Genomic DNA, 23023 nt, shown 5'->3' on the forward strand with positions numbered 1-23023 from the left:
CCTGTGCCTCTTTGACTTAAAACCACCACTTCCCCTATAGGCATGAACAAAAAGGAACAAGAACTTCACTCATATATCATTTTCACTGATTAAAACTACTGTTTTCTCTACCTCTTGACTTTTCCTGGACTTGATTGTTTGAGAAAACTGATTGTGGATTTTTTTTTTATTTTCAGTTATTAGGGGAGGTTTTGGTGCAGTGGCTGGGAGAGGGGAATTCTTAGAACTGGCAAGTCTCCTGATCGCATGGCTTTTTTAAATGACATTTTTAAGAGCTTCCGGCTGTAATGTTAATTGCTCAGCATCTGTCACAGATCTGTGTTTTCAAACCAATTGAGGAATATAGGTGGAATACTGCTGTAAAAAGAGTGATGTTTCAAACCTGTGGCATGAATTACATGCTGCTCAAATGCCACACCTGGGGCAGTGATTACAAGTTAATAATTGCTACAAATCATGACCTATCATCTTGTACTCTGGTACGTTTTGGGTTTGGTGTGGCTGTTGATGCTTGGTCTTATGTAAGAGCATTGCTTTGAAATCTCTTGATGGAGTAGAGGATTTGAGAGCTGCTGTTTATTCAGATAATGCCATCAGCAGAGACGGGCCATGCTGTATTTTAATCCTCACACAACTCTGACAGCGTTCTCTTCCCAGCAGCTGCCATGCCACAAATAGCGACTTTAGTTTAGCAATACATCCGCTATTATTTGCCACCAACAATCTCCCAGTGGCTGCTGTTGCCTCTGGGTTTGATTAATTAGGGTTATAAAGTTAAAGGCTGGATGACTGCATTTTTGGTCTCACCTTCAGACTCTGCCCTCACATGTAAGTGCACTTTATGGGCAGTGTATGTGTTTTACGCTAAGCTGGTCACACCTATCCGGGTTTTGTCAGCTGCATTCTGATTAGCTGTCTGCACAAACATGTGAAGTTCTTGTGTAACTTATTTTGTAGAATCATTAGTCTGTTCTGTTTAGAAAAAAAAAAAGAACATACATTTTTATACCATTTGAAAAGGCCAGTTTTCTTTATATAGCGTGAAGATGTCAGAACAACCAGTAAAACACTGGTAAAACAACCCTTTCAAACACTTTTTATAGTTACTGTAGTTGATGTTAAATTAAGAAGTGCAGTCTACAATAAACACCAACTTTAGACGTGTCAAATCAGTGATATGTCGCTTTACTCTGTTTTATCAGATTCAGTTTGCAGACCAGAAGCAAGAGTTCAACAAGCGACCAACTAAGATAGGCCGCCGTTCTCTCTCTCGCTCTATCTCCCAGTCCTCCACTGACAGCTACAGCTCAGGTAGGACATTGTTTGCACGCACACCCACACTCCTGCTCGCCAAGGGCTCTCACCCACATTGTCACAGACTTTATTTTTAATAACATGTCAAGTGCACTGAATGCTTGAGGATTTTATGTCTGAGAAATTATAATGGGGCTAATAATCGTCTTTTAACAGACTCAGCCAAAAGTTTGCTGAACATTTTTTCAGGTTTTATTCAGCCAAGGGGATAAACAGAATGGGGTGTATGGTGTTTTTAGTCTCACACACTCCCCCCCCCCCCCTCCCCCCTCTCTCATTCTCCTTCCCTCCAGCTGCCTCCTACACTGACAGCTCAGACGATGAAACTTCTCCCCGTGACAAGCAGCAGAAGAACTCCAAGGGCAATGGAGACTTCTGCATCAAAAACATCAAACAGGCTGATTTTGGTCGTCGTGAAATTGAGATCGCTGAGCAAGGTGAGTATTGTATTAGTGGCCAAAAATGCCTGATTAGTGGCCTGATTTAAATAGGTCTTGCAAACCCTGTGAGATGTGGCTGTTGCATGAGGGCTGCATCATACAACACGGTGGTGCAGCAGGGAGTATCTCAGTCACACAGCTCCTGGGACCTGGAGGTTGTGGGTTCAATTCCCACTCCAGGTGACTGTGAAGGGATTGGTGTGTTCTCCCCATGTCCGTGTGGGTTTCCTCCCACGGTCCAAAAAAAAAAATCACACTTTGGTAGGTGGATTGGCTACTCAAAAGTGTCTTTAAGTGTGTGTGAATGTGCGTTCCTGTCTTGCACCCAACGATTCCGGGTAGACTCACTCACTCACGGTGACCTTGAACTGGACAAGCGGTTATAGACAATGAATGAATAAATCAATAAATAAGTATATCATCAGTGTCCAAAGAATTTTTTGTCACTTTTTAATTTATTTCATTTTTTGAGCACAACAGCTGTTCTTTAAATTGTGTGAAATGTTCATGAAGAACAGACCAATAGAAATGCTCCATTTGCTCCAAATGCTTGATTTTTTTATTTTTTAAACACTGACTTCCATTGAAATTTAAGAAGGTTTTTTCCCTGGTTTATAAAGTTATTACTATCTACATATTTTTCTTTGGACAGTAAAGATATATGGTCTACATCAATTTCATTAACGGTTTGTGGCACCAGATATCAAATATTGAAATTAATATTAGGGTAGTTCTTTTTTCATGGGAAGTATGAGGCAATAATCGGACCAGCTTTTATTTTAAAAGCCCTGAAAATGTGGAAAGATATGTTTTTCTTCTCTTCCCTCTGTTTAACACGTTATGAATTTGTTAACGCAAGCTCTGGAACGTCAAATGTAATCAGCATACACATCACTGGTCTGTTCTTGTGTGTTTAAGAGAGGACTTGGTGGAGGTAGAAGGGTTGTGGCGGGGGCGTGTTCTAGTGTTCTTCCTGGGCTACTGAGGGGCCCATATGTTCATACTGTACTAAAAGACTGCAGGGTGCTGCTGGCTTCACCCCCTTAATAACTGTCCAGCCAAACGATGTTTGCACACACGTATCTTTCTTCTGTGTTTAAATATGTTATAAAAACCTTAGCCCTGAATCTAACTCTGGCCAAGCCAGTGCTAATCAGCTCTTGTCTGCAGATTTTGGGAGATATAATTTTATACTGTTTACAAAGAAAAATAGACATAGGCTCTAAATCTCACAGAGTGAGATCAACAGTAGCAGCAAGCTGCTAAACATCCCTGGTTGGTTTACTGTCTTTGGCTCCTAGAAGCCTGAGAGTAAATGTGTTGTTTGGTAGGTGGTTGGTGAGTTTGGTTTTTTTCAGCAACATCTTAATTTGTAGTGTGTGGTCCCAAATCATTTAGTGTGCAACACAGCTTTCTCAGTTACTCTGTATCATTGCCTTTCTTTTTCTTGTCTGTCATTAAGAGAACCAGTGATATTTGATTTTGCTGCATAGGGGAAAAATGTAGAGGGGAAAGCATGTAGTTTTTAATCTAATTTAAAATCAGGTACGCTTGACAAGATCAGCTTTGATGAGAACTTTGAAAAAAAAAAAGTCCTGTTTCTACAAATTTACACTATGTTCTTTAAAGTCAGAATGACCAGCACTGCATGTTATCTTGTTGCCATGCATGAGAGTTAGTCTCAAGGTCATAAACAAGTGTGTGTGTTTGTGTGTTCTACAGAGATGCCCGCCCTCATGGCTCTAAGGAAGAGAGCTCAGGGAGAGAAGCCTCTCGCTGGAGCTAAAGTGGTGGGCTGCACTCACATCACTGCCCAAACTGCTGTGAGTTGCCTTTATGTGATAACACTCAGATCACTCATATCCCATCTGATTCCCACATATGATACCCTTGACTGAGTCCTGCTAATTCTTATGATTGTATGTGTTCAGGTGTTAATGGAGACCCTTGCCGCACTGGGAGCTCAGTGCAGGTGGGCTGCCTGTAATATCTATTCCACTCAGAATGAGGTGGCAGCTGCCCTGGCAGAGGGAGGTGAGGGTGTCTTTCATATTCAGTCTCTCTTTTCCTCCCTAGTGCCGTCTCGCTGCTGTTCCCTTTAACTCTTTCATGCCACCTCTCTCTGGCAGGTTTCTCTGTGTTTGCTTGGAAGGGGGAGTCTGAGGATGATTTCTGGTGGTGCATTGATCGCTGTGTCAATTTGGAGGGCTGGCAACCCAACATGGTGAGAGAGAGAGAAAGGAAACTGCTGCTGGTTACCAGCAGTTTTAATCCATGTCTATAAATAATAGTGACAATTTTTATTGCTCATTTTATTCAAAGCAGCAGCATCTCAATGTGCTTTAGTGATTGGAGAATAATACCATGTCTTAAAATAAAATTTGTAAAATATAGCAGTACACAAGGTCTAAGAGGATGCGAAATATAGCAATTAATGAGCAGTTTGATTAAATTAAGATTAAAAATAAAATTCAAGTGTTAAACTGGAAGAGTTTATTGATGCTTTTTTAAAATGTGCATTAATTGCACTCAATTTTTGTCTTGTTTAACATGACCCTTCAAAGAATGTAGAAACCTTTTTTTTTTTTTTTGACAAATCGTTTTCAGATTCTTGATGATGGTGGGGACCTGACCCACTGGATCTATAAGAAGTATCCAAACATGTTCAAGAAGATTAAAGGCATTGTGGAGGAGAGTGTGACTGGAGTTCACAGGTGAATATAACCTCAGAAAATGAATCCAGACTGAAACCCTGTTCCTCCATAATTCAGTGCATTCTGCAGATACTGATGTTATTTTTATATTGCCACTCTTAAAATAGTTGGTTAATTTAAACAGTTTGTGAAACTGTTGTGAAACTCTGAATCCATATAGTAATGGTTTTAGAGTTCTATCTGTGGCTGTCAGTGTCTCTGAAACTTCACTCCTGAGGTCTTGGCGCCATCTAGTGGCCGAGAATAGGAATAACCACATGCGATTTAAAGATTGTACCCTGATCAGCTATAATATTATGGCAACCTCTTGTTTCTACACTCACTATTCATTTTCACAGCTCCACTGACCATATGGGAGCATGCTGTAGTTTTACAATTTAAGACTATAGTCCAACTATTGCTATTCATAATGTTATTGCTCTGTTTTCTGGTCATATAGCATCTGTGACTTTGCTGGTGAATCATGCCACCCAAAAATGGTCACATATATATATATATATATATATATATATACACACACACACACACACACACACACACACACAGTTACAGGTTTGATGATTCTCTTTATGTCTAGGTTATACCAGCTATCCAAGGCTGGGAAGCTCTGTGTTCCTGCCATGAATGTCAATGACTCAGTCACCAAACAGAAGTTTGACAACCTCTACTGCTGCCGGGAATCCATCCTTGATGGGTAAGTTGATAAATGTTACCTACAGAATCAAAGTCGTACTTCAGCACTGACAAACTAAAATACAGGCCGACATAAGTCCATATGTGTCTAAGATCATTTTGAATCCAATATATATTTATTTTATTTTATTTATTCCCACGTGTTTGCCAAAATGCTTAACAATAATTAGTCTTAATAATTAATTTTAACATCCAGGGGCAATTTTGTGCTGTAACAGTACTATGAATGAACCAGCACATAGCACACAGACTATTTAGCACAAGTTCCCCTTGAAACAAGATGGGAATGTAGTGATATGAAAGTGAAAGTCTGTAGTCATGGAGGAGTTGAAACACACACACACACATTTACTCTGACAGTATGTCAGTAATGAAAATATTCCATTGAATTCAAAATGGTCATTTTCCTTTTGCGATTGATACTAATCCTTCATTTTCATGGTGATAAACTGTAATGAGATTATTGACGATTATTGAGTAATACATTACATAACATTTTGAATATAATTAAATTAGTGCTTTTTTAAATAGAAACAGGTGCAAAGAGAAACTGGGCAAGCCTAGTTTAGCCAGACCACCATTAGCCATATAGCCATTGTAACAGAGGTTTTTCTGGCGTTTCAAAAACAGGAAAACCCAAAGAGCATACCCTTGTTATTGGAAGGTCTGGTGCTCTGGTGTTCTGGCTTTAATAATCCGTAGATTTTTATGTCACTTGCTCGTCAGAAAGTCAGTAACGGTGAGATGTGTCCATGTATTCACGTCGTTATAGGCACAGACAAGATGACTTTCTGTTTGTTAAATATATAGTAGAAAACAAAATGCTTTGTCACAGAAACTTTCTCCAAATGTAAAGAAGAGAATATGATAAATATTACCTCAACAACGTTCAACACATTTCTGTTCGTGGCTCCAGTAAAACACTGAGCTGCTCGCTGTGGTGGATGGTGAACCTACAGCGCTGAAGCTGCGCGAGTGTGTCCCATTTCAGCTCTCAACTCTCTGACCACTTAAACACGCATTTATTAGGTCCCAAAAAGAGTACTTGTCCAGGGAAAAGAGGACCTCTGGTCACAGACGAAGAGTTCCAAATTTAGTTCATGAACTGGAATGTGAAATATGGCCTCTTCTAGGCCGGCCCGGCAAAAAATAACATTCTTTCAGGGTAGAATTACATCAAATAGGAGATATTTATTTGCACATTTGTACCAAATAATGCAGATAATGCCACTTAACTTTAATTGTTTGGCAGCCTTAATAAATATATATTTGTGTCTGCAGTCTGAAGAGGACCACTGACGTGATGTTTGGAGGGAAACAGGTGGTGGTGTGTGGATACGGAGAGGTGAGAACCTCACAGGATTAACCAGTACTTAATAATATTAATAATAATAGTAATAATATGACCACAAGTGTTCACCATGCAATCCCAACCCTTTTATATATAAACCCGCTTTTGTCTCAGTCCGACAGAGAACTGCTGTTTCATATAGTGCACTGGTGGCATTAGTTTGATTCTGGATTATGACCAGACTATGGGCCAGATTCAAAGACCCAAAGTAAGACAAAGCCTAGGCTAAGAATGGGTTTTCAATGTTAGAACACCATTTGTAATGCAAGTTAATCTAGAGCTAGATAAAATAAGGTCTAGGCAACAAAGCTTTTGTGTGTTAAGTAAATAATTTTCACGTTGCATCTGTGTGTTCAGGTTGGAAAGGGCTGCTGTGCTGCTCTGAAGGCGATGGGCTCTATCGTCTACGTCACAGAGATTGACCCCATCTGTGCCCTGCAGGCCTGGTAAGCTTCCGATCCAGAGGCACACAACGGAGGGGGCTTGTTACATAGACACACATGCTTCTGTTAAAGTGGGGGAAGGCAAACCTTTCACCTCACATTATTGAACATCTCTCCACTGATGCAGGACGCATGCTCAATTATCCAGTGAAACTAGGCCAAGAGCAGTATTAACAGTCTGTAGAGCAGTCTGTTTAAAAGATTCAATTACATCATTTGTATTTTTACAGTAAACAGTTGTGATTAATCTCCCATTACTTTCAACCCAATGAGCATAAATTCAAGCATTAAGCAATTATAATATAAAATCTTATAGATATAAAGTCTGAGTGCATGAGCTATGGTGCCAAAATTGCTTAAATTTTGCACAAAAATGAGATTTTTTCACATTATTTCAGAAAACATGGACAGAATAATTGTTTATTTGTTCAATAATTGAACAAATTATCATAACGCTTGCTTGAATGAATTAATTATTTACCTCAGTAATTCATCACAGATTCATGCTTTTCATAGGGTTTATTACTGTAGTTGTGCTACCATTATCTAAATGGTGGCAAAATCTATTTTTAACTCAAAACCAGTTGCCTAATTTGCCCTCATGCATGCAGTTAAAAAAATGTTTCATACTAGAATGATGCATCAAACTCAGCCTGTGTGATTTCTGTTTTCCCCTGTCTTTACTTCAGTATGGATGGGTTCAGACTGGTCAAACTGAACGAAGTCATCAGACAAGTGGATATTGTCATCACCTGCACAGGTTGGATTCCTTAACTCTGTTACCTGATGCTTTATGCCAATTCTTAGCCTTCTGTGTCTCTCTTTATAGAACTGAGCCACACCCACTGCCCACATAGGTGCATATTTGCATCAGTGAAGCTTGATGGCAGATCGGGTTTCAGAACACTGACTCTAATTACTGTCAATTTTGTGCTCTGATTTTAGCCCAGATTACACTTTTAAAAGCTAATTGCCACTGAGATACGGCATGCCTCTGGCAATTAAACTGTTCATTAGTTACCCTGCTGTCAGTCTTGCATGAACATTTTAACCATTAACAGAGAGTCGAATCTCTGAACTCTGAAGAGAGCAAATTGCGATGATCGTCTACTACCAATGGGTTTTTTAGTTTAATTTTTGTTAAAGCCACATTATTTCCAGTATATAACTCGTTAAATATCATACTTACTGACAGTAACTTTACATGTTTTTCACTTATTAAAACAGATTTTATTTAATCAGTTAGTTAACCAAATTAAAAATTATTCATAGATGTGTTTATGTTGAATATGTTTCTGTAGTTTTCAGTTGCCCAAGTTTTTAAATAATAATTGGGTATTAATTATTTGTACATTATTTTGATTTCCACACTTAAAAACAGGTGGACTCTTACTTTTACTTTTGTGGATGTGGTTTTTCTTCATCGATGATATGAAATGCATCATCCATTTATTGCATTTTAACTACAAATAGGTGTCGTCTGTGTTCTCTTTTTGAAATAACATTTAACATATTTAAGTTAACATTTTTGAGTGAATAAAAACTAACAGAAAACTTGTTAGCATGTAAATGACTATCTTTTTTAAAAATTATTTTGCCATGCTGGATATGCTTGTATTGTTGCCTTGAAGGCCCATGCGGTTGGGAAATAAAATTATTGATGATTAACAAGTAACCTGATCACAGGTTTTCAAAGGCAGTAATAACCGTGTTTCGAAAGGAATTCTGAGAGATCCAGGAAGCAATAATTTAAGGTGCTTGCAAAATGATATGTGCAGCACAATGTGTTATTACTGCCATTTAAATGTTTTGACTAGAGTACGGTTAGTTTTCCACTGACTGTGGGTCTCCACTGTGCCACATACACTGAGGAAAATTTGGAGCATTTTCTGTACAGCTTAAGTGATCCACTGGTTAAGATGGGCTTTAAAACTTGAACACCATGGTATCATCCTATCATCTGTAGCTATCAGTATAATTGGATATTGTGTTTTTGACAAAAAGTTTGTTAATTTGGTTTAGATATCACCCAGGCCTGTTGCTTATCAAACTAAAAATTAGCTCTACTTTCAAGAAACATTTATTCAACTTACTTGTGCATATAAATGATCGCTTAGTGAGTAAGACGCACAAGAGTTCGTTCCAGACTTTATAAGGGCACTCGAAGATCAATATCACTCTCGTGGTTCTCCCTGTCTGAACTAAGCATAATTAGAAAATGACTCCAAAGTGGGCTTATAGTTGGTGTGTGTTGCTCTTAGGTAATAAAAATGTGGTGGTGAGAGAAAACCTGGACCGCATGAAGAACGGCTGCATCGTCTGCAACATGGGTCACTCTAACACAGAAATCGATGTGGTGAGCATGAATGACTGCAGTCGGTGGGGTTTGGGAGTGTGTTTTAATGTAGGAAAAGGAATGGGTGTATACATTTCTGACCAAAATTTGCTTCTTTAACATCAATCATGACTAATTGAGTTGTAAAGGAATTGAATTATAAATACATATGTGCCTGTAGAAAATATTTCTCATTTTTATATTTGAAAATAACTTTTTTTTGAAGCCATACTTTATAGAAATCAATTACAATTTTCTAAAAGCGATTTAGCGGAATCACACGCCTCAGTGCATCATGATACTTGAATCACTTTTCTGTGTTAATTTGTGTCTGATAAACTAATCTTATGAATTTCAGGCCAGTCTGCGGACCCCTGAGTTAACCTGGGAGCGTGTGAGGTCCCAGGTGGATCATGTGATCTGGCCTGATGGGAAGAGGATAGTGCTGCTTGCAGAGGTGAGACCATAGCTAACTGTATTCAGCTCCTGTCCTGTCCTGTAGGAAAACTCTGGATTTTTCATTTAAACAACAAAACATATTATAACAAATAATACCTCAAAGACAAATACCATGTTATTTCTGATAATACAAATTCAACATAGGTGCATTTCACAAGCCATCTTATTGACAGAATTGTAAATCTTAGTTTATTTTAGTTTAATTCCAATAACTTCACGTTGACCTACTGAAAACCTCACCTTTAGTAGAAATAAACTTTTTCAATTCCCAGTTCACATAGCTTTCATGATTTATGTAGCGCCTTGGTCCTGGAGGAACACTATTTCGTTTCACTGTGTACTGTAAACACTGTATACTGCTGAAATGACAATAAACTTCTTGAACTGAACTTGAACTTTCAGCTGTTTGCAATAAATCATACAAAGAAGAACAATTTAAATAGCTCAACTCAACTAACGCAATCAGTGATTTCTCCAAATTCAACACAAAATGCCACTTTTAATGACTGCTTCACACTACTTTTTTCTTATCTGCTGCAAATGTGATGCAAAACCAGACATCAGTATCTGTCAGTGTTTCTGAGAAATGTTAGCCCATTCCCCATGTGCAATAGCCTCCAGTTTACTAATATTCTTGGGTTTGAGTGTGCCGATCATCTTCCACCAATGATTTTCTATAGGATTTAAGTCAGGTGATTTTGATGTCCACTCCAGAATCTTCTGAAACCAGGCTTTGGTGGGCTTTGAGGTTGGTTTGGGATCACCGTCCTGTTGAAATTTCCAGTGACGTCCAAGTTTCAGCTCCCTCGCAAAGGGCATTACGTTTTCTCCTAAGATTTTCTGACACTTGAGAAAACAAAGCAGATCCAGAGGATCACAGAACCATCACCATGCTTCACGTAGGGAGGGTGTTCTTTTCAGCATATCGTCCCTGTCCGATAAAAAAAAATAATAATAACTTTCCAGGAGAAAGAAAAAAAATCGTTCTTAATTTTCAGTGTAAAAATATTTTATTCCCAGTAATATTGGAGCTGTTCTGTTAGTCAATTCATCATGACATTTTCACACAGTGTGAAAGGACAGTTGCTGCGTTCAACGATATGCTTCATTTATGCCTTAAACCTCTGCTGCTTATTAATATGATTTTGAGCATATTGGAGACAACTTTTCTTGTCCTTTTGGTGTATGACTTGGAGTCATCCAGTCTTTAGTATGCTTCTTGCTGTGCAAACTGAAACCTCAGTACCCACTGCCACCAGATCTTGCTCCATATATTTGCAGTCATGCAAGGGTTTTTGACCACCTGCCCACAAGTTGACGGAGAGTCTGATACTTAGAGTGCATTAAGCTGGCCTCACTGTCAAGTTTCTGCCATTTGCATTCTGATTGGTTATCTGCCTCCTTCTACGTGTCATGCCAAAATAGACATGTGATTGGTCCATTTGTGTGTCAGTCTGTCTTCTTTTCATGCAGGAGTAGGCGGTTCTTGGCCACTTTAAGTGGCAAAAGGTACCAGACACTCCCTAGAGACTCTCTCTACAGAGTCTGGCAGTGTGAGACTAAATAACTGACGACTGCTGGTGATTGCTTTCTTTTTCTACATATCCATGTAGTGTAGCCAGTGTTCTTTTAACTTTGAACTTGCACAATATGCTTCCATTTGTCTCTCTAGCAATATTTAGTGCCTTTGCTACATTTTTGTATCCTTTTCCTTGTTTGGGCAAGGAAATTATCTAATTTTTCGGACAACACTCTTGACAAGTGTCACAGTCGGCAAACCCATAGACGGTCCAGGTATTTGATGTGTTTCATCACTAGAACGCCTGATGCAAATTTAGAAGCCCTTGATTAGCTTCAGACAACACCTGATTTGCAAATGTGTGCTCATATGAGAAATTCTATTTGTGGAGTTCATTCATTCTGAGAATGCAGTAGTCATTAAAAGTGGACTTAGCTAAAAGACACTTGCTGTATAAGTTGTGTTGAATTATTCAAATTATTATTGTTTGATTGGTTTACTGCAAGCAGCTGAATGTAAATTTTGGCAATGTAATTTGCAGTAGTGGTTGAACTATTATTATTTTTTACCGTAGGCTTAGCGTCAGGTAACGTCAGGTTTAGAATTGAATTTAGTATTGGTTATCTGCGGCAACTGGTGCTCAGTTTAACAGTAAAGTTAATGTGACAAATCATATGCTGTAATCCCGAATAATAGTAACAGAGAGAGAAAAGTTATAAATAAAAAAGTTTGAACTAGCTTGTACAAGACCTTAAATAAGTCTGTGATGCATTTAATTGAGCTAATATTTGCTGTCTTGATGTGTCTAAAGATGAAACCCATAGAGGGTAAAGATAGTGTCATTAGTTGATGTGTTTGTGTGTGTTAGTGTGTGTATTTATTATTTAAATTTGTGTTTAGGGTCGTCTTCTCAACCTGAGCTGCTCCACTGTACCCACATTTGTCCTGTCCATAACAGCCACAACCCAGGTGAGAGAGAATGAAAACAGGACTTTTTATAGGCTTTGATTTGTCAGGATATTGTTTGTGGTTTATCTTCTGTCTAATGTATGGCTGCTTCTGCCTGGCTGTTCTGCAGGAGTGTGTGTGTGTATGTGCATGCTCAGCCCCATGGTTGTCATGGTAACCTAGTTTCCTGCTCCTTTCTCCCCAGGCCCTGGCTCTGATAGAACTGTACAATGCCCCAGAGGGCCGCTACAAACAGGATGTCTACCTGCTACCTAAGAAAATGGGTAAGACCTGCACATGTATCAACGTGCATTTGAAAAGTAGAAGCAGCATCTCAACATTTAAAATTATTAGTCAGAAATACACCCCTAGATGAAGCTTGTGTTAAAGATCAAAACTAGTCATGAGGTTGAAACCTATACTTCAAATAATGTAAAAAAAAATATATATATATATATATAAATATATGTATATGTGCAGAACAAAGCATGCATAAAGTCGATAATGAAGCCAAAACTGATGGACTGCAGCACTGCAGAAAAATTTGAACTGTGCCCAGATTGATTTTCTGTGTAAGATTTGTAAAGAATCACACAGAAAAATCAGCCATATTTTAATGGTTCCAGCACAAACAAATGTGGTTAGAACATTGTGTCTTACTTACAGCAAAACAACAAAATTATATTTATTTGATATTAGCTTTTAAATTGTAGAAAGGTATTGGTTTGTTTTGTCTGTTTGTTTTCCTTGAGGTTTATATTGATAGACGATGACATGGCAGGCATTACAAAAATGTATTAATTAATTCAAAAAATAATTAATTAAGCCATAGCGCTCAGTGTAGTATACATTTTAACATCTGTAGAATAGTATAAACTGTGTGATACAAAATATCAAAATTCTAATTTAATCTGTAATTAATAGGAAATTTCATAAAATCCGGCAGTGTGTGTATGGTTTTCCTGTTGCTTGTGTGCATGAATGTTGCTAACATTATTGGAATATTAACTTGAACTAAAGGAGCATATTCTATATCTTACACAATTTGGAAACATTTGTACTGATTATACTAGAAATGCTATAAAGATATTTACTTTTTTCAAAACACTGGAGTATTTGTACAGATAGATATTGTTTCTGGTTACTAATGGGATAAGAGGGTTTTATAGAAGATTGCGAGTGGACAGTATTGTATACATGTATTGGTACTGTGTTGCATATTTGAAGTTTTCGGTTCAGAGCTTAGCCATGTGTGCCCCAGCGTGGGCCCTGCAGAGAGAGGGGAAGAATGAGGGAGCTGAATATAGGTCAGGCTGTCAGAAACTGCTGCTACTGCTCACTGCAGCATGCAGTGCCATCTCAGTTTTTCTTCATCTTTCAGTTGCCTGCCTTTTGCATCCCCTTGTCTCACCAGTCCCATATTTAGCGCTGCTGTAAATAAACAGCTGAATAAGAGAAATGTAGGACTTTCTCCAGGGAACTATACCCAAAGGTATGAGCATGAAGTTGTTTAATTTCAGGGAGATGGACAAATATGGGGAAGCTAATTACAGATGACAAAGGCTGGAAATTAGGCACTCATCACACTTTCTCCTGCTGATTGAAGCTGAGGGTATTTTCTACTGTCGGCTTTAATTTCTTTCCAGATTAGTCTTGGCATTGGCCAGTTTAGTCCTGACAGATTATGTCTAAGCTGTAGGAGAATTTTAAGTTATTAACCATTCCTTTGTTTAATATTATTTAAATCTAACATAATAAATGTCACTTCCTTTATTTCCCTCTAATTACGAAGTGTTTTTTTTTCTGTGCAGTCATTAAACCTCTACAATTTGTAATAAATGTAGAAAAGACTAAATAAATGATCCTCTAGATGTGTAGGACATGGGTTAATCAAAGCGCTGGGTTGGGAATCATGTTAGGTTTCAAATAATTTATAAAAAGTGGTCAAGAATCTGCACCAGGATTCGTACAAAAAGTAACCCTCCTGAGACTGATTATGATATGTTTATTTAGATGAGTATGTGGCCAGCCTTCACCTGCCTACATTCGATGCCCACCTCACGGAGCTGTCCGATGAGCAGGCCAAGTACTTGGGTTTAAACAAGAATGGACCCTTCAAGCCAAATTACTACAGGTGAGTAGCTGTTACCAAGGCCATGTTTTTTTTAATAATTTTTATTTTTTACTTTTTTGGTGTGATACAAATCTCTGTGCCAAATTGCATAAAGAGCTTCATTGAATTTCGTTGCAGGTATTAAACCACTTTTTACGTGGGAAATGAAGAGAAGTCGGCGCAACTCATCAACCCGTACAGAGCTAGGCTGGGGTTCAGTGCCTCTCATTCAGGGGAGGGGGAGGCTCTGTGCTGATTGACTGGAGCCAAGGGCGTGGCTAATGATGCTGCGGCAGTGTTTATTTATTTTCTGCTAGAATAACATAACTCTAATCCTTTTACGAGCTGCTACTGCTAGTGGCCCATCCTAGCACCATCTTCATGGAGATTTCACTGTTTCATCCTTTCTTAGCTTCATGTGTCAGTTGTTCGTAATCCATTTAGAGATCTTCAATTGTTTAACTATGACTAAGCTAATGTTTGAAAACCTTAAAAAAAATCTTAACAAAACATATGTGCGTACCTTGACCTTGATGATGACCTTGATGATTTTTGTGATGGACATGTAATTTGTCCAGTTGTCTTTATTTTCTACTTCTCTTTTTTTTTTTTTTTTTTTTAATGAATTGGTGGGGTGGGGCACGATTACAATTGGGTCCCAGGGGTCCTAATCATATCTTTGCTTTCCTTTGATTGCATTATTCAAATGTGTTTTTGTTTACTTTTTAAGCTTGTATTGATTTTTACTAAAAAATAGAACTTTGTTCTCTTGGTTCTGAATTAAAGTAGGCTAGTTAAACTATTTTAACTGGATACTGATGTGGGGCAGGGCCTCTTTCCCCAGCTGTCATTCAAACTGGAAGCAAATTATGTCATTGGCCATAGTAATGTAACCATCTCAATGTGTTTCCAAATATTAGCACACTATTTCTGTGTTGTAACAAAGCCAGTATTGATGTTTTAAAATGTTCCCTGTATAAACATTTCACAAATTCTAAAGGTCTTGATTTCCCTTCCACATTACGACATTACTACAGATGCTTTTCACGCTGTATAGTCAATCACAGGGGTGTAAATTTAGATATTTATACAGAAAATTTAAGATTTTTCTATCTTCTGCCTCCCAATTTTGTTCCCATTAAATCATCCTCTATGTCATTATAAAGATAAGCAATTAAATGTTATGATATTCTAGTGTAATATTATATGTACTGAAATCTTCATTTTGTATACTGTGAAGTAGAGACTATTTCAATGAGATACCAAATGTACAGTCAAACCGGTACCAAGTTTCTTTGCCAGGTCCTCCGCTTATTTAAGCAACAGCAGAATTTTGGGGGGGTGGGAGGGGTTAACTGCAGCCAAGGGTGACGTTGATAAACGTTCGGCGTCTGGATGGGTCAATGGCATGAACCGGTTCGGCTTTTGTTTTTGCAGGACTGTAAAGTGCAAAGCTGCCTTTGTAACTGGCTAATTCAACTGTAATAAAATCGGGACCTTTATTTTACTACACTTTTGAAATATCTTCATGGGCAGTTTGTCTGCCTCTTCCTTTGTGTTTCTCTTAAAAGGGATTAATTGCTTTTACCATTTCCTCACCAATGTGGTCTCAATTCTGCCTTTTTTGGAGGAGGTTCTCTAACTCGTCTCTCCATTGTTGTCTTTCATAACACTTCATGTGAGGTGGCTAGACCATGTTTTCAAGCATCTCTGTAATTCTAATAGTAATCGTCTTCTGCCAGTCTGTTGGCTGGTTTACTGGGTTTCCCAGCTCGTCTAAAGCAAACCCTAAATCAACAATACTACAGTTATTTTATTCTCCCTAAAACCCTAAGCCGTTTCAACCATTTGTGTTTTTTTGTGTCCAGATCATAGTTGGGGTTAAAACAGTATACGTCCTAATGCTCTACACTGTATCTCCATGTTTAGAGTTCTTCTTGACATTTATGTTTGTCTGTCTTTTAATCTTTCTGCCTTTAGCACCTAACCCTCATGCTTATTATGATGTGATTATGATTATATGTCTAGATCTGTGTTAAACACAATGTCTTAATTTTTATTATTTTTTTGCTTTATAAATATATATTTTTTTCTTGCTTATTACTCTGTTGGTTTATATGCATGTGCATGTGTGTGTTTTGGGCATTGTGTGTGTGTGTGTGTGCGCGCACGCGCGCGTGTGTGTCAGTCTGTCTGTCTCGGTGTGGGTGGGGTTTTATGGAAGGCCAGATCATTTTTGCTGTGTTGCAGTTGACTCAGGATCCGAGCCTACGTGGCCCCTAACAACATGCACATCAGGTCAACACCAGCAACTCCTATGGAAACTGAGCTCAAAGGGGAATTCCACTGATTTTAAAAGCATTTTCTGCTTAATTATGTAAACAAGATAATTCAGAGTGTGTTGGTGTGAAATTCTCTCTGTTCTGAGAAACTTACAGAATCAGTATTGCTCACAGTGATGGTGATAGGAATAAGAAAGTGGAAGAGATTTAATGCCTCTTTTTAAAAAAAATCAATGTATAGTAGAGATGTACATGTAGGATGTCATAAGGGAAAATAGACCCTAACGAAAATCTATTTTTCAGATTTAACACTATTTTAGCATTACCAGCATTACAATGATTGAATAAAGAAAGAAGTTGGTGGAATCCTTCTTCAATAGGAAGTCATTCAAATCCACTCCTGTATTTATTGTTTTCATTACAAATAAGAAAATATTTAATGTTGTCAAGACAATGTAAATATTGCAAGTGATAATAGTAGATGAACAATAATCAATATGTAACCCTAAAGAATAAAAAATAAAAGTCAAAATGTATCAGAGAGAATTGTTTCAGGTGATTACCAACTACAGGTTATTATTAAGATCTGTGTTGTCTCCCCAGTGTTTTCAAGTGTATGTAAAATGTAAAAGAGTTGATGTGGCACATGTTCCCTCTGGCAATAGAGACAATTTACATTCTAATTTACTAAAGGAACCATTTACCAGTGTTTTGACCAGTGTCCTTTCAGAAAAGGAAACCTATAGATCTCGGTAGCTATTATACATTTTCTTGATTTCAAAGTCCTTTATTTCAACTGTGCAATTAGTTTAATAATGTTTATAGAATACATTTTAATGGGAATATGTACTTTCTCCAAAACCAGAAGAGAACTGGTTGTTTATCTTCATAGGTGATAAAGCACCTATGAAGTGTTTAATTTTGTGCAAAAGCATTTTATTTTGCATTTTATAGCTGTACGATTTATCCTTTGTTTGTTTATTTGTTTGTTTTTTAAATAGAAAATCTACAGTTGTGCTGTCAGTTTTATCTTGGTATGGACATTTTTATTGAGTTGTGAATTGTTTGCAGAGCAGGTTATTCTTGCTCATTCCCTTTCTACCCCTTAGTTCTCACTATGAGATTAGCACAGCATCAACATTTCACCTGAAATTATTTTCAGGGAAACATTACAGGTCACTACATTCATTTTAAAATAGTTGATGTTTATTTTGCCGGCAGAATGGAAGGTCTGTCAAAAATAACGTGGTGTGTAGACTTTTTTTTTTGGTCTTGGGTTGCCAAAGTGCAAAGAGCAAACATAAAAATTTGTGAAAAAAAAATATGGCGGATGAAAGCTGCTAAATCTATAAATAAATAAACGGGAAAAGTGTCACAGGCTTAAATAAATGTGACCTAAAACCATAAAAGAATGAATGAGTAGCAAGAAAGAAACAAATGTTCTATTTATGTATGTGTTTATGTATTTCTCAATTTATGGATTTATTTCAATATATGTTTTTCTTTCCCTATGCTAATGAAGACAGCAAACCTACACGCTATTGTTTAATGATAGAGAAAGCAGTGTCTCATTTCTCTTGCCTTTCAACCATGTTTCTGTGCAGTTAGCAGACAGATTAGACTCTGGACAATGACTTGTTTTTCGGATAGAGGGATTATATGCAAATTTATGAGATGGAAATGTGTTACCGTTGGATACACTGCAACACCGCTCATCAGCTTCAGTCTGAGTCAGAGGTGTAAGCAGATGGACAAGGCTGTATTTAGCTTAGCTTTTTTCTGACCATAATATTGTCATTGTCCAGTGTCTGTTTCATTCACTACAAAACAAAACTGCACGGAAACAAACCTGTGATCCTCAGCTATGCAAGTGTGAAATGATTGGAGAAACCCATTCATTCATTGTAACCACTGTACCCTGCTGTGGGTCCGGCACGTTCCCGGAATCACTGGGCACAAGGCAGGAACACACCCTGGATGGAGCACCTGTCCATTAAAGGGCACCACACACTCACAAACCTTCAGGTCTATGCACACTTCAGAATAACCAGTCTACCTACCAGCAAGTGTTTCTGGACTGTGGGAGGAAAGTGTAGCACCTGGAGGAAACCCACACTGGGGGAACACACCAAACTACTCACAGAAAGTCACCCAAAGTGGGGCTGAAACTCTCAGCTTCAGAACCATGGAGCTCTGTGTGACAGTAACACTACCAGCTGCACAACTATGCTGCGCCTGAATGTAGAATCAAACAATCTATAGAAATTCATGCATCAGTATAGAAATATATAAATGCATGCATAAATATCTTTATTCATAAATGTAGATCAAATGTTTATTTATTTATTTATTTATGCTTTGTTGTTTTTTTTAAATATTAAAAAACAATTCTTGATTGATTGGCTGGTTTTGTCTTCAATACGTCACACAAACAGCTGTAAAAGGTTAAAAAGCTTTAATCAGTTGCATATATTTGTCACTGAGTGAAAGGCTAGTTTGAAGTGTGGACATCTAACAAGCTTCAGAAATGTATTAATTATATTTTGATAGAAACTATAAGAAATGAGGATAAGATACTATACAAAACTGGTCTTTCATGCTTATACTGAACATTTACACAGCAATATTGTGTTTGTGCTTGTGACATCACAACCATAAGGGATTCAAAGTGAACTGTTGTTGCAGATGTTGGTAGGTGGATTGGCGACTCAAAAAAAGTGTCCGTGAGTGTGTGTGTTGCCCTGTGAAGGACTGGCGCCCCCTCCAGGGTGTATTCCCACCTTGCGCCCAATGATTCCAGGTAGGCTCTGGACCCACCTAGACCCTGAACTGGATAAGCGCTTACAGATAATGAATGAATGAATGTTGTTGCAGCTGCATGGTATATTTTGGGCCCTTTAAAATAATGTAGATTAGACGTTTATCCACCTCTTATGCTCAGGTTACTCCTGACAAAGCCCTTTTTGCTTAACCACAACCAGGGAAGTCCTTGCTGCTAAGAGGATAGATAAGGGATATAATTGGAGTCTGCTAATGGCTTGTTCTACAGCCACATGATGCAAGTGTGGACAAGGGCAGCTGCCGTTGCCACTCACACATTTAATCTCTGTTCTCTCTCTCTCTCTCTCTCTCACTCTCTTGCTGAACACATACATGCGTGGAGTCAGGGTCACACTCTATTCTGCCTGCTCTGACACATCTGTCATTGAGTCACAGTTCAGCCGTACACTGGCTTCACGATGACCAAGCACCTTTGGCTTATCTGCTTAGGCCCAAACCACTTAGACCTGTGATTAATTCAAGTGCACTTCTGTGTGCACCCTGCCTTTACAGCATAAGTGTGGGAAAGCCTACAGATTAGGTGCTTTATTTCTAGATACAAAGCAACTCATAAACTGGCTTGTAATGAAACTGGGTTGTAGTAAAGTTACCATTCACCAATTTGGACCTCCCACATTCAGTGCTACCCAGCTGTGTCTTTGCAGGTGATATTTTCAAGACACAAAGGCTGCCACTGCGTGGTTTTAAACTGGCAGACAGCTCAATACAAATACTAAGTGCCAGTTCTGTTACGTCAGCTAACAGATGGCTAGCATCGTGCTGAGTTATTGGGGCACGAGGGTGGCCAGTTATATCTTGGACTCCAGACAATAGATGAGTATGGTTGTTTAGAATCATTACATAATGTTGCCAGTACATTTAAATATGTTACCCCAGAGGAGTGTGTTCCTGTTGTTGTTTTAGGACACACTTAAAGATGATTCTCCAAAATTCATTATAAAAATCAAATTCAAATTCAAAAATCAAATAAACATGTAATACATGAATGTTATTATCCTGGCAAATCTGAGCACTATGTATCAAAATATCTATTAACTTTCAAGCAGTGATATGAGATTCACTCATTCGCCTATCCACTGGCTGCAAGGCGGGAACAGACCCTGGACGGGTACCAGTCCTTCACAGGGCAACACAGTTGCACATTCACTCAAAACTATGGACACTGTTGAGTAGCCAATCCACCTACCAACGTGTTTCTGGACTGTAGGAGTAAACAACAGCACCCGAAGGAAACCCATGCAGACTCAGGGAGAACACACCACCCTCCTCACAGACAGTCACCCGAAGCATGGCTCGAACCCTGGAGCTGTGTGACAGTGACACTACCGGTTGCACCACTGTGCCACCCAGGACTAAATATGATGAGTTAAACTCGCAGAGCCAGTGAGATGTGTCAGTCGCAACAAAATGCGGGCACACTCCAGCCATGTATAAAATCTCCAAGTTGCAGCAGTAGTCACATTTGTTTTAAATGACTCAAAATAGCAGCTTGTAAATAATGCCATGGTCTTCTGAAGAGGTTCAAACACTTGGGATTAGTGGCCAACAAAATTCAAGTGAGAGTCTGGGAGCTGTGGCAGTGGAAAATAGACCAGGGAATAGCGAGTAGAGCTGTGCTGATTTGAGTTGAGCAGGTGCCACGCAAAGAAAAAGCAACAATAGTTCACTTGCAAAATCCCTCAAATGAGTTTGGAAGTGTAATTGTGAAAATGAAACTGGGTGCTTAAACATCTCATCAGGTAAAAAGGAATGTTTGTCATCACACTGTGAACCTTCTCAACGTTAGCAATAGTTGCTACAGAAGATAGCAGTTGTGACAGTACATGGCCTTGACATTGAAATAACAGATTTGTGGGAAAATGGAATGTTCGCAAACAAGAACATGGTAGATTTGCCTTTGTGGGAAGTTAAATATGAAATGGATTGCATATCAGTTTCAAATCTCAGGTTTCTCAGAACCAGGGAACACTATTTAGACCCCTTGACTTCCTTCCCTAGAACTGGAGGATCTTTGTGAGAAAATAGGAACTCATTACTGTGCTGATTGAATATGAACACTCTTTTTTTCATATGTGTGGTTTAAGAGCTTCCAGAAAAACACTGCACTGTATAACTCAACTGAATGTTACCTTAGTTATCTTGTAGCTTCTCTCTTTCTTGCATTATCTTCCTCATAAGACATTATATATAAATATTTAGAAGGTTGACTTCTTCCCTGAACTGAACCACAAGACATGAGCTCTGCTCCAATACTATCTCCAAGATCCTACTAGAATTGCACACCTTTGTGATGTTGTGAATGACAGGAGCCTAATTGAGCATATTTGAAGTGTAAGAAGCTTGTAAAGCCTATGTCCCATTAAAATGTATACGTTTATAGTCCTTAAATATGATTAAATACAAGTGTCTTAAAGACTTATAGAGAGCACTGTTAAGGAAAATTATGGAAACCCTATATCTTTGTACACTGACACAGGCACAGGCAAAGAAGGGGAGTGAGGATATATGAGTTCTAATATAATGTAGTTCTCTATTAATGAGTGTAGGCTTAAACCCCAGTCACACAAATGAGTAATTAATTTAGCCTTAAAGTAGTAGTGGGTTCATATGAAATATGACAATGCAGCTCTTTTTCCCACAGTGAAAAAGTGAAACAAAGGTTTTTCTCAGTTCCCTCCAAATGTAACAACATTTATTTTATTATAAGATGCTTTCACAGCAAGGGGTTCTCACCCTTCCTCTTTCACTATTCATTGCTTGCTAGCAGCTCAACACAGTCATGGCATATCACACACAGAGAGTCAACAGTGTCCTAGGTAACTCCAGTCTCGCTGCTGGGTCATGTCACTTTTTAATGATCAAGTGATTCTGGAGCTAAATCAATCACTCTGTGAGTGTGTGAGTACTGTACAAGACAGCAACAAAACCTGCAGCAGCCAAACATATTTTCAAAATGTATCTTGGATGATCAAAATATCCTGGAAGTGCAGTATGTATTAAAATATTTAGTATTGATTTGTTTAATCAATGTATACATTTAATCTTCATTCATTCATTCATTATCTGTAACCGCTTATCCAGTTCAGGGTCGCTGTGCGTCCAGAGCCTACCTGGAATCTTTGGGCGCAAGGCAGGAATACACCCTGGAGGGGGCGCCAGTCCTTCACGGGGCAACACAGACACACTCACACATATTCACTCACACACTCACACCTATGGACACTTTGGAGTCGCCAATCCACCTACCAACGTGTGTTTTTGGACTGTGGGAGGAAACCGGAGCACCCGGAAGAAACCCCACGCGGACACGGGGAGAACACACCAACTCCTCACAGACAGTCACCCGGAGCAGGAATCGAACCCACAACCTCCAGGTCCCTGGAGCTGTGTGACTGCGACACTACCTGCTGCGAGAGTCTACACATCAAGTCACGGATTAATGAATGTACATGAATAACCTTCAAAATGTGATAACTTTGATTAAGTGGTAGAAGATGATTCTATATTGGAGGGCTACAGTCCATATTACTCATTATATTTAGCCATATATTGGCTGCGTTCAGGTGATATA

General features: G+C 38.5%; 1 protein-coding gene across 2 annotated transcripts in view; it reads left to right on the forward strand.

Moving 5' to 3' along the window:
- Window positions 1–17111, forward strand: part of ahcyl2b (adenosylhomocysteinase like 2b) — a 48828-nt gene extending 31717 nt beyond the window's left edge. The window contains exons 2-17 of one of the 2 annotated variants that reach the window (XM_066668374.1): window positions 1203–1311; window positions 1608–1751; window positions 3477–3577; window positions 3686–3788; window positions 3884–3978; window positions 4362–4468; window positions 5046–5162; window positions 6443–6506; window positions 6870–6958; window positions 7645–7715; window positions 9217–9311; window positions 9649–9747; window positions 12169–12237; window positions 12422–12500; window positions 14230–14350; window positions 14468–17111. In XM_066668374.1, the coding sequence (XP_066524471.1) occupies window positions 1203–1311; window positions 1608–1751; window positions 3477–3577; window positions 3686–3788; window positions 3884–3978; window positions 4362–4468; window positions 5046–5162; window positions 6443–6506; window positions 6870–6958; window positions 7645–7715; window positions 9217–9311; window positions 9649–9747; window positions 12169–12237; window positions 12422–12500; window positions 14230–14350; window positions 14468–14474 (1470 nt within the window). In that variant the 3' untranslated portion in view covers window positions 14475–17111. Of the gene's footprint in view, window positions 1–1202; window positions 1312–1607; window positions 1752–3476; window positions 3578–3685; window positions 3789–3883; window positions 3979–4361; window positions 4469–5045; window positions 5163–6442; window positions 6507–6869; window positions 6959–7644; window positions 7716–9216; window positions 9312–9648; window positions 9748–12168; window positions 12238–12421; window positions 12501–14229; window positions 14355–14467 lie in introns of those variants that run through there. The other variant, XM_066668375.1, reaches the window with a different exon arrangement.
- The last annotated feature ends 5912 nt before the right edge of the window (window positions 17112–23023 follow it).

Source organism: Hoplias malabaricus, chromosome 4 (assembly GCF_029633855.1).
Source record: "Hoplias malabaricus isolate fHopMal1 chromosome 4, fHopMal1.hap1, whole genome shotgun sequence".
NCBI lineage: Eukaryota > Metazoa > Chordata > Actinopteri > Characiformes > Erythrinidae > Hoplias > Hoplias malabaricus.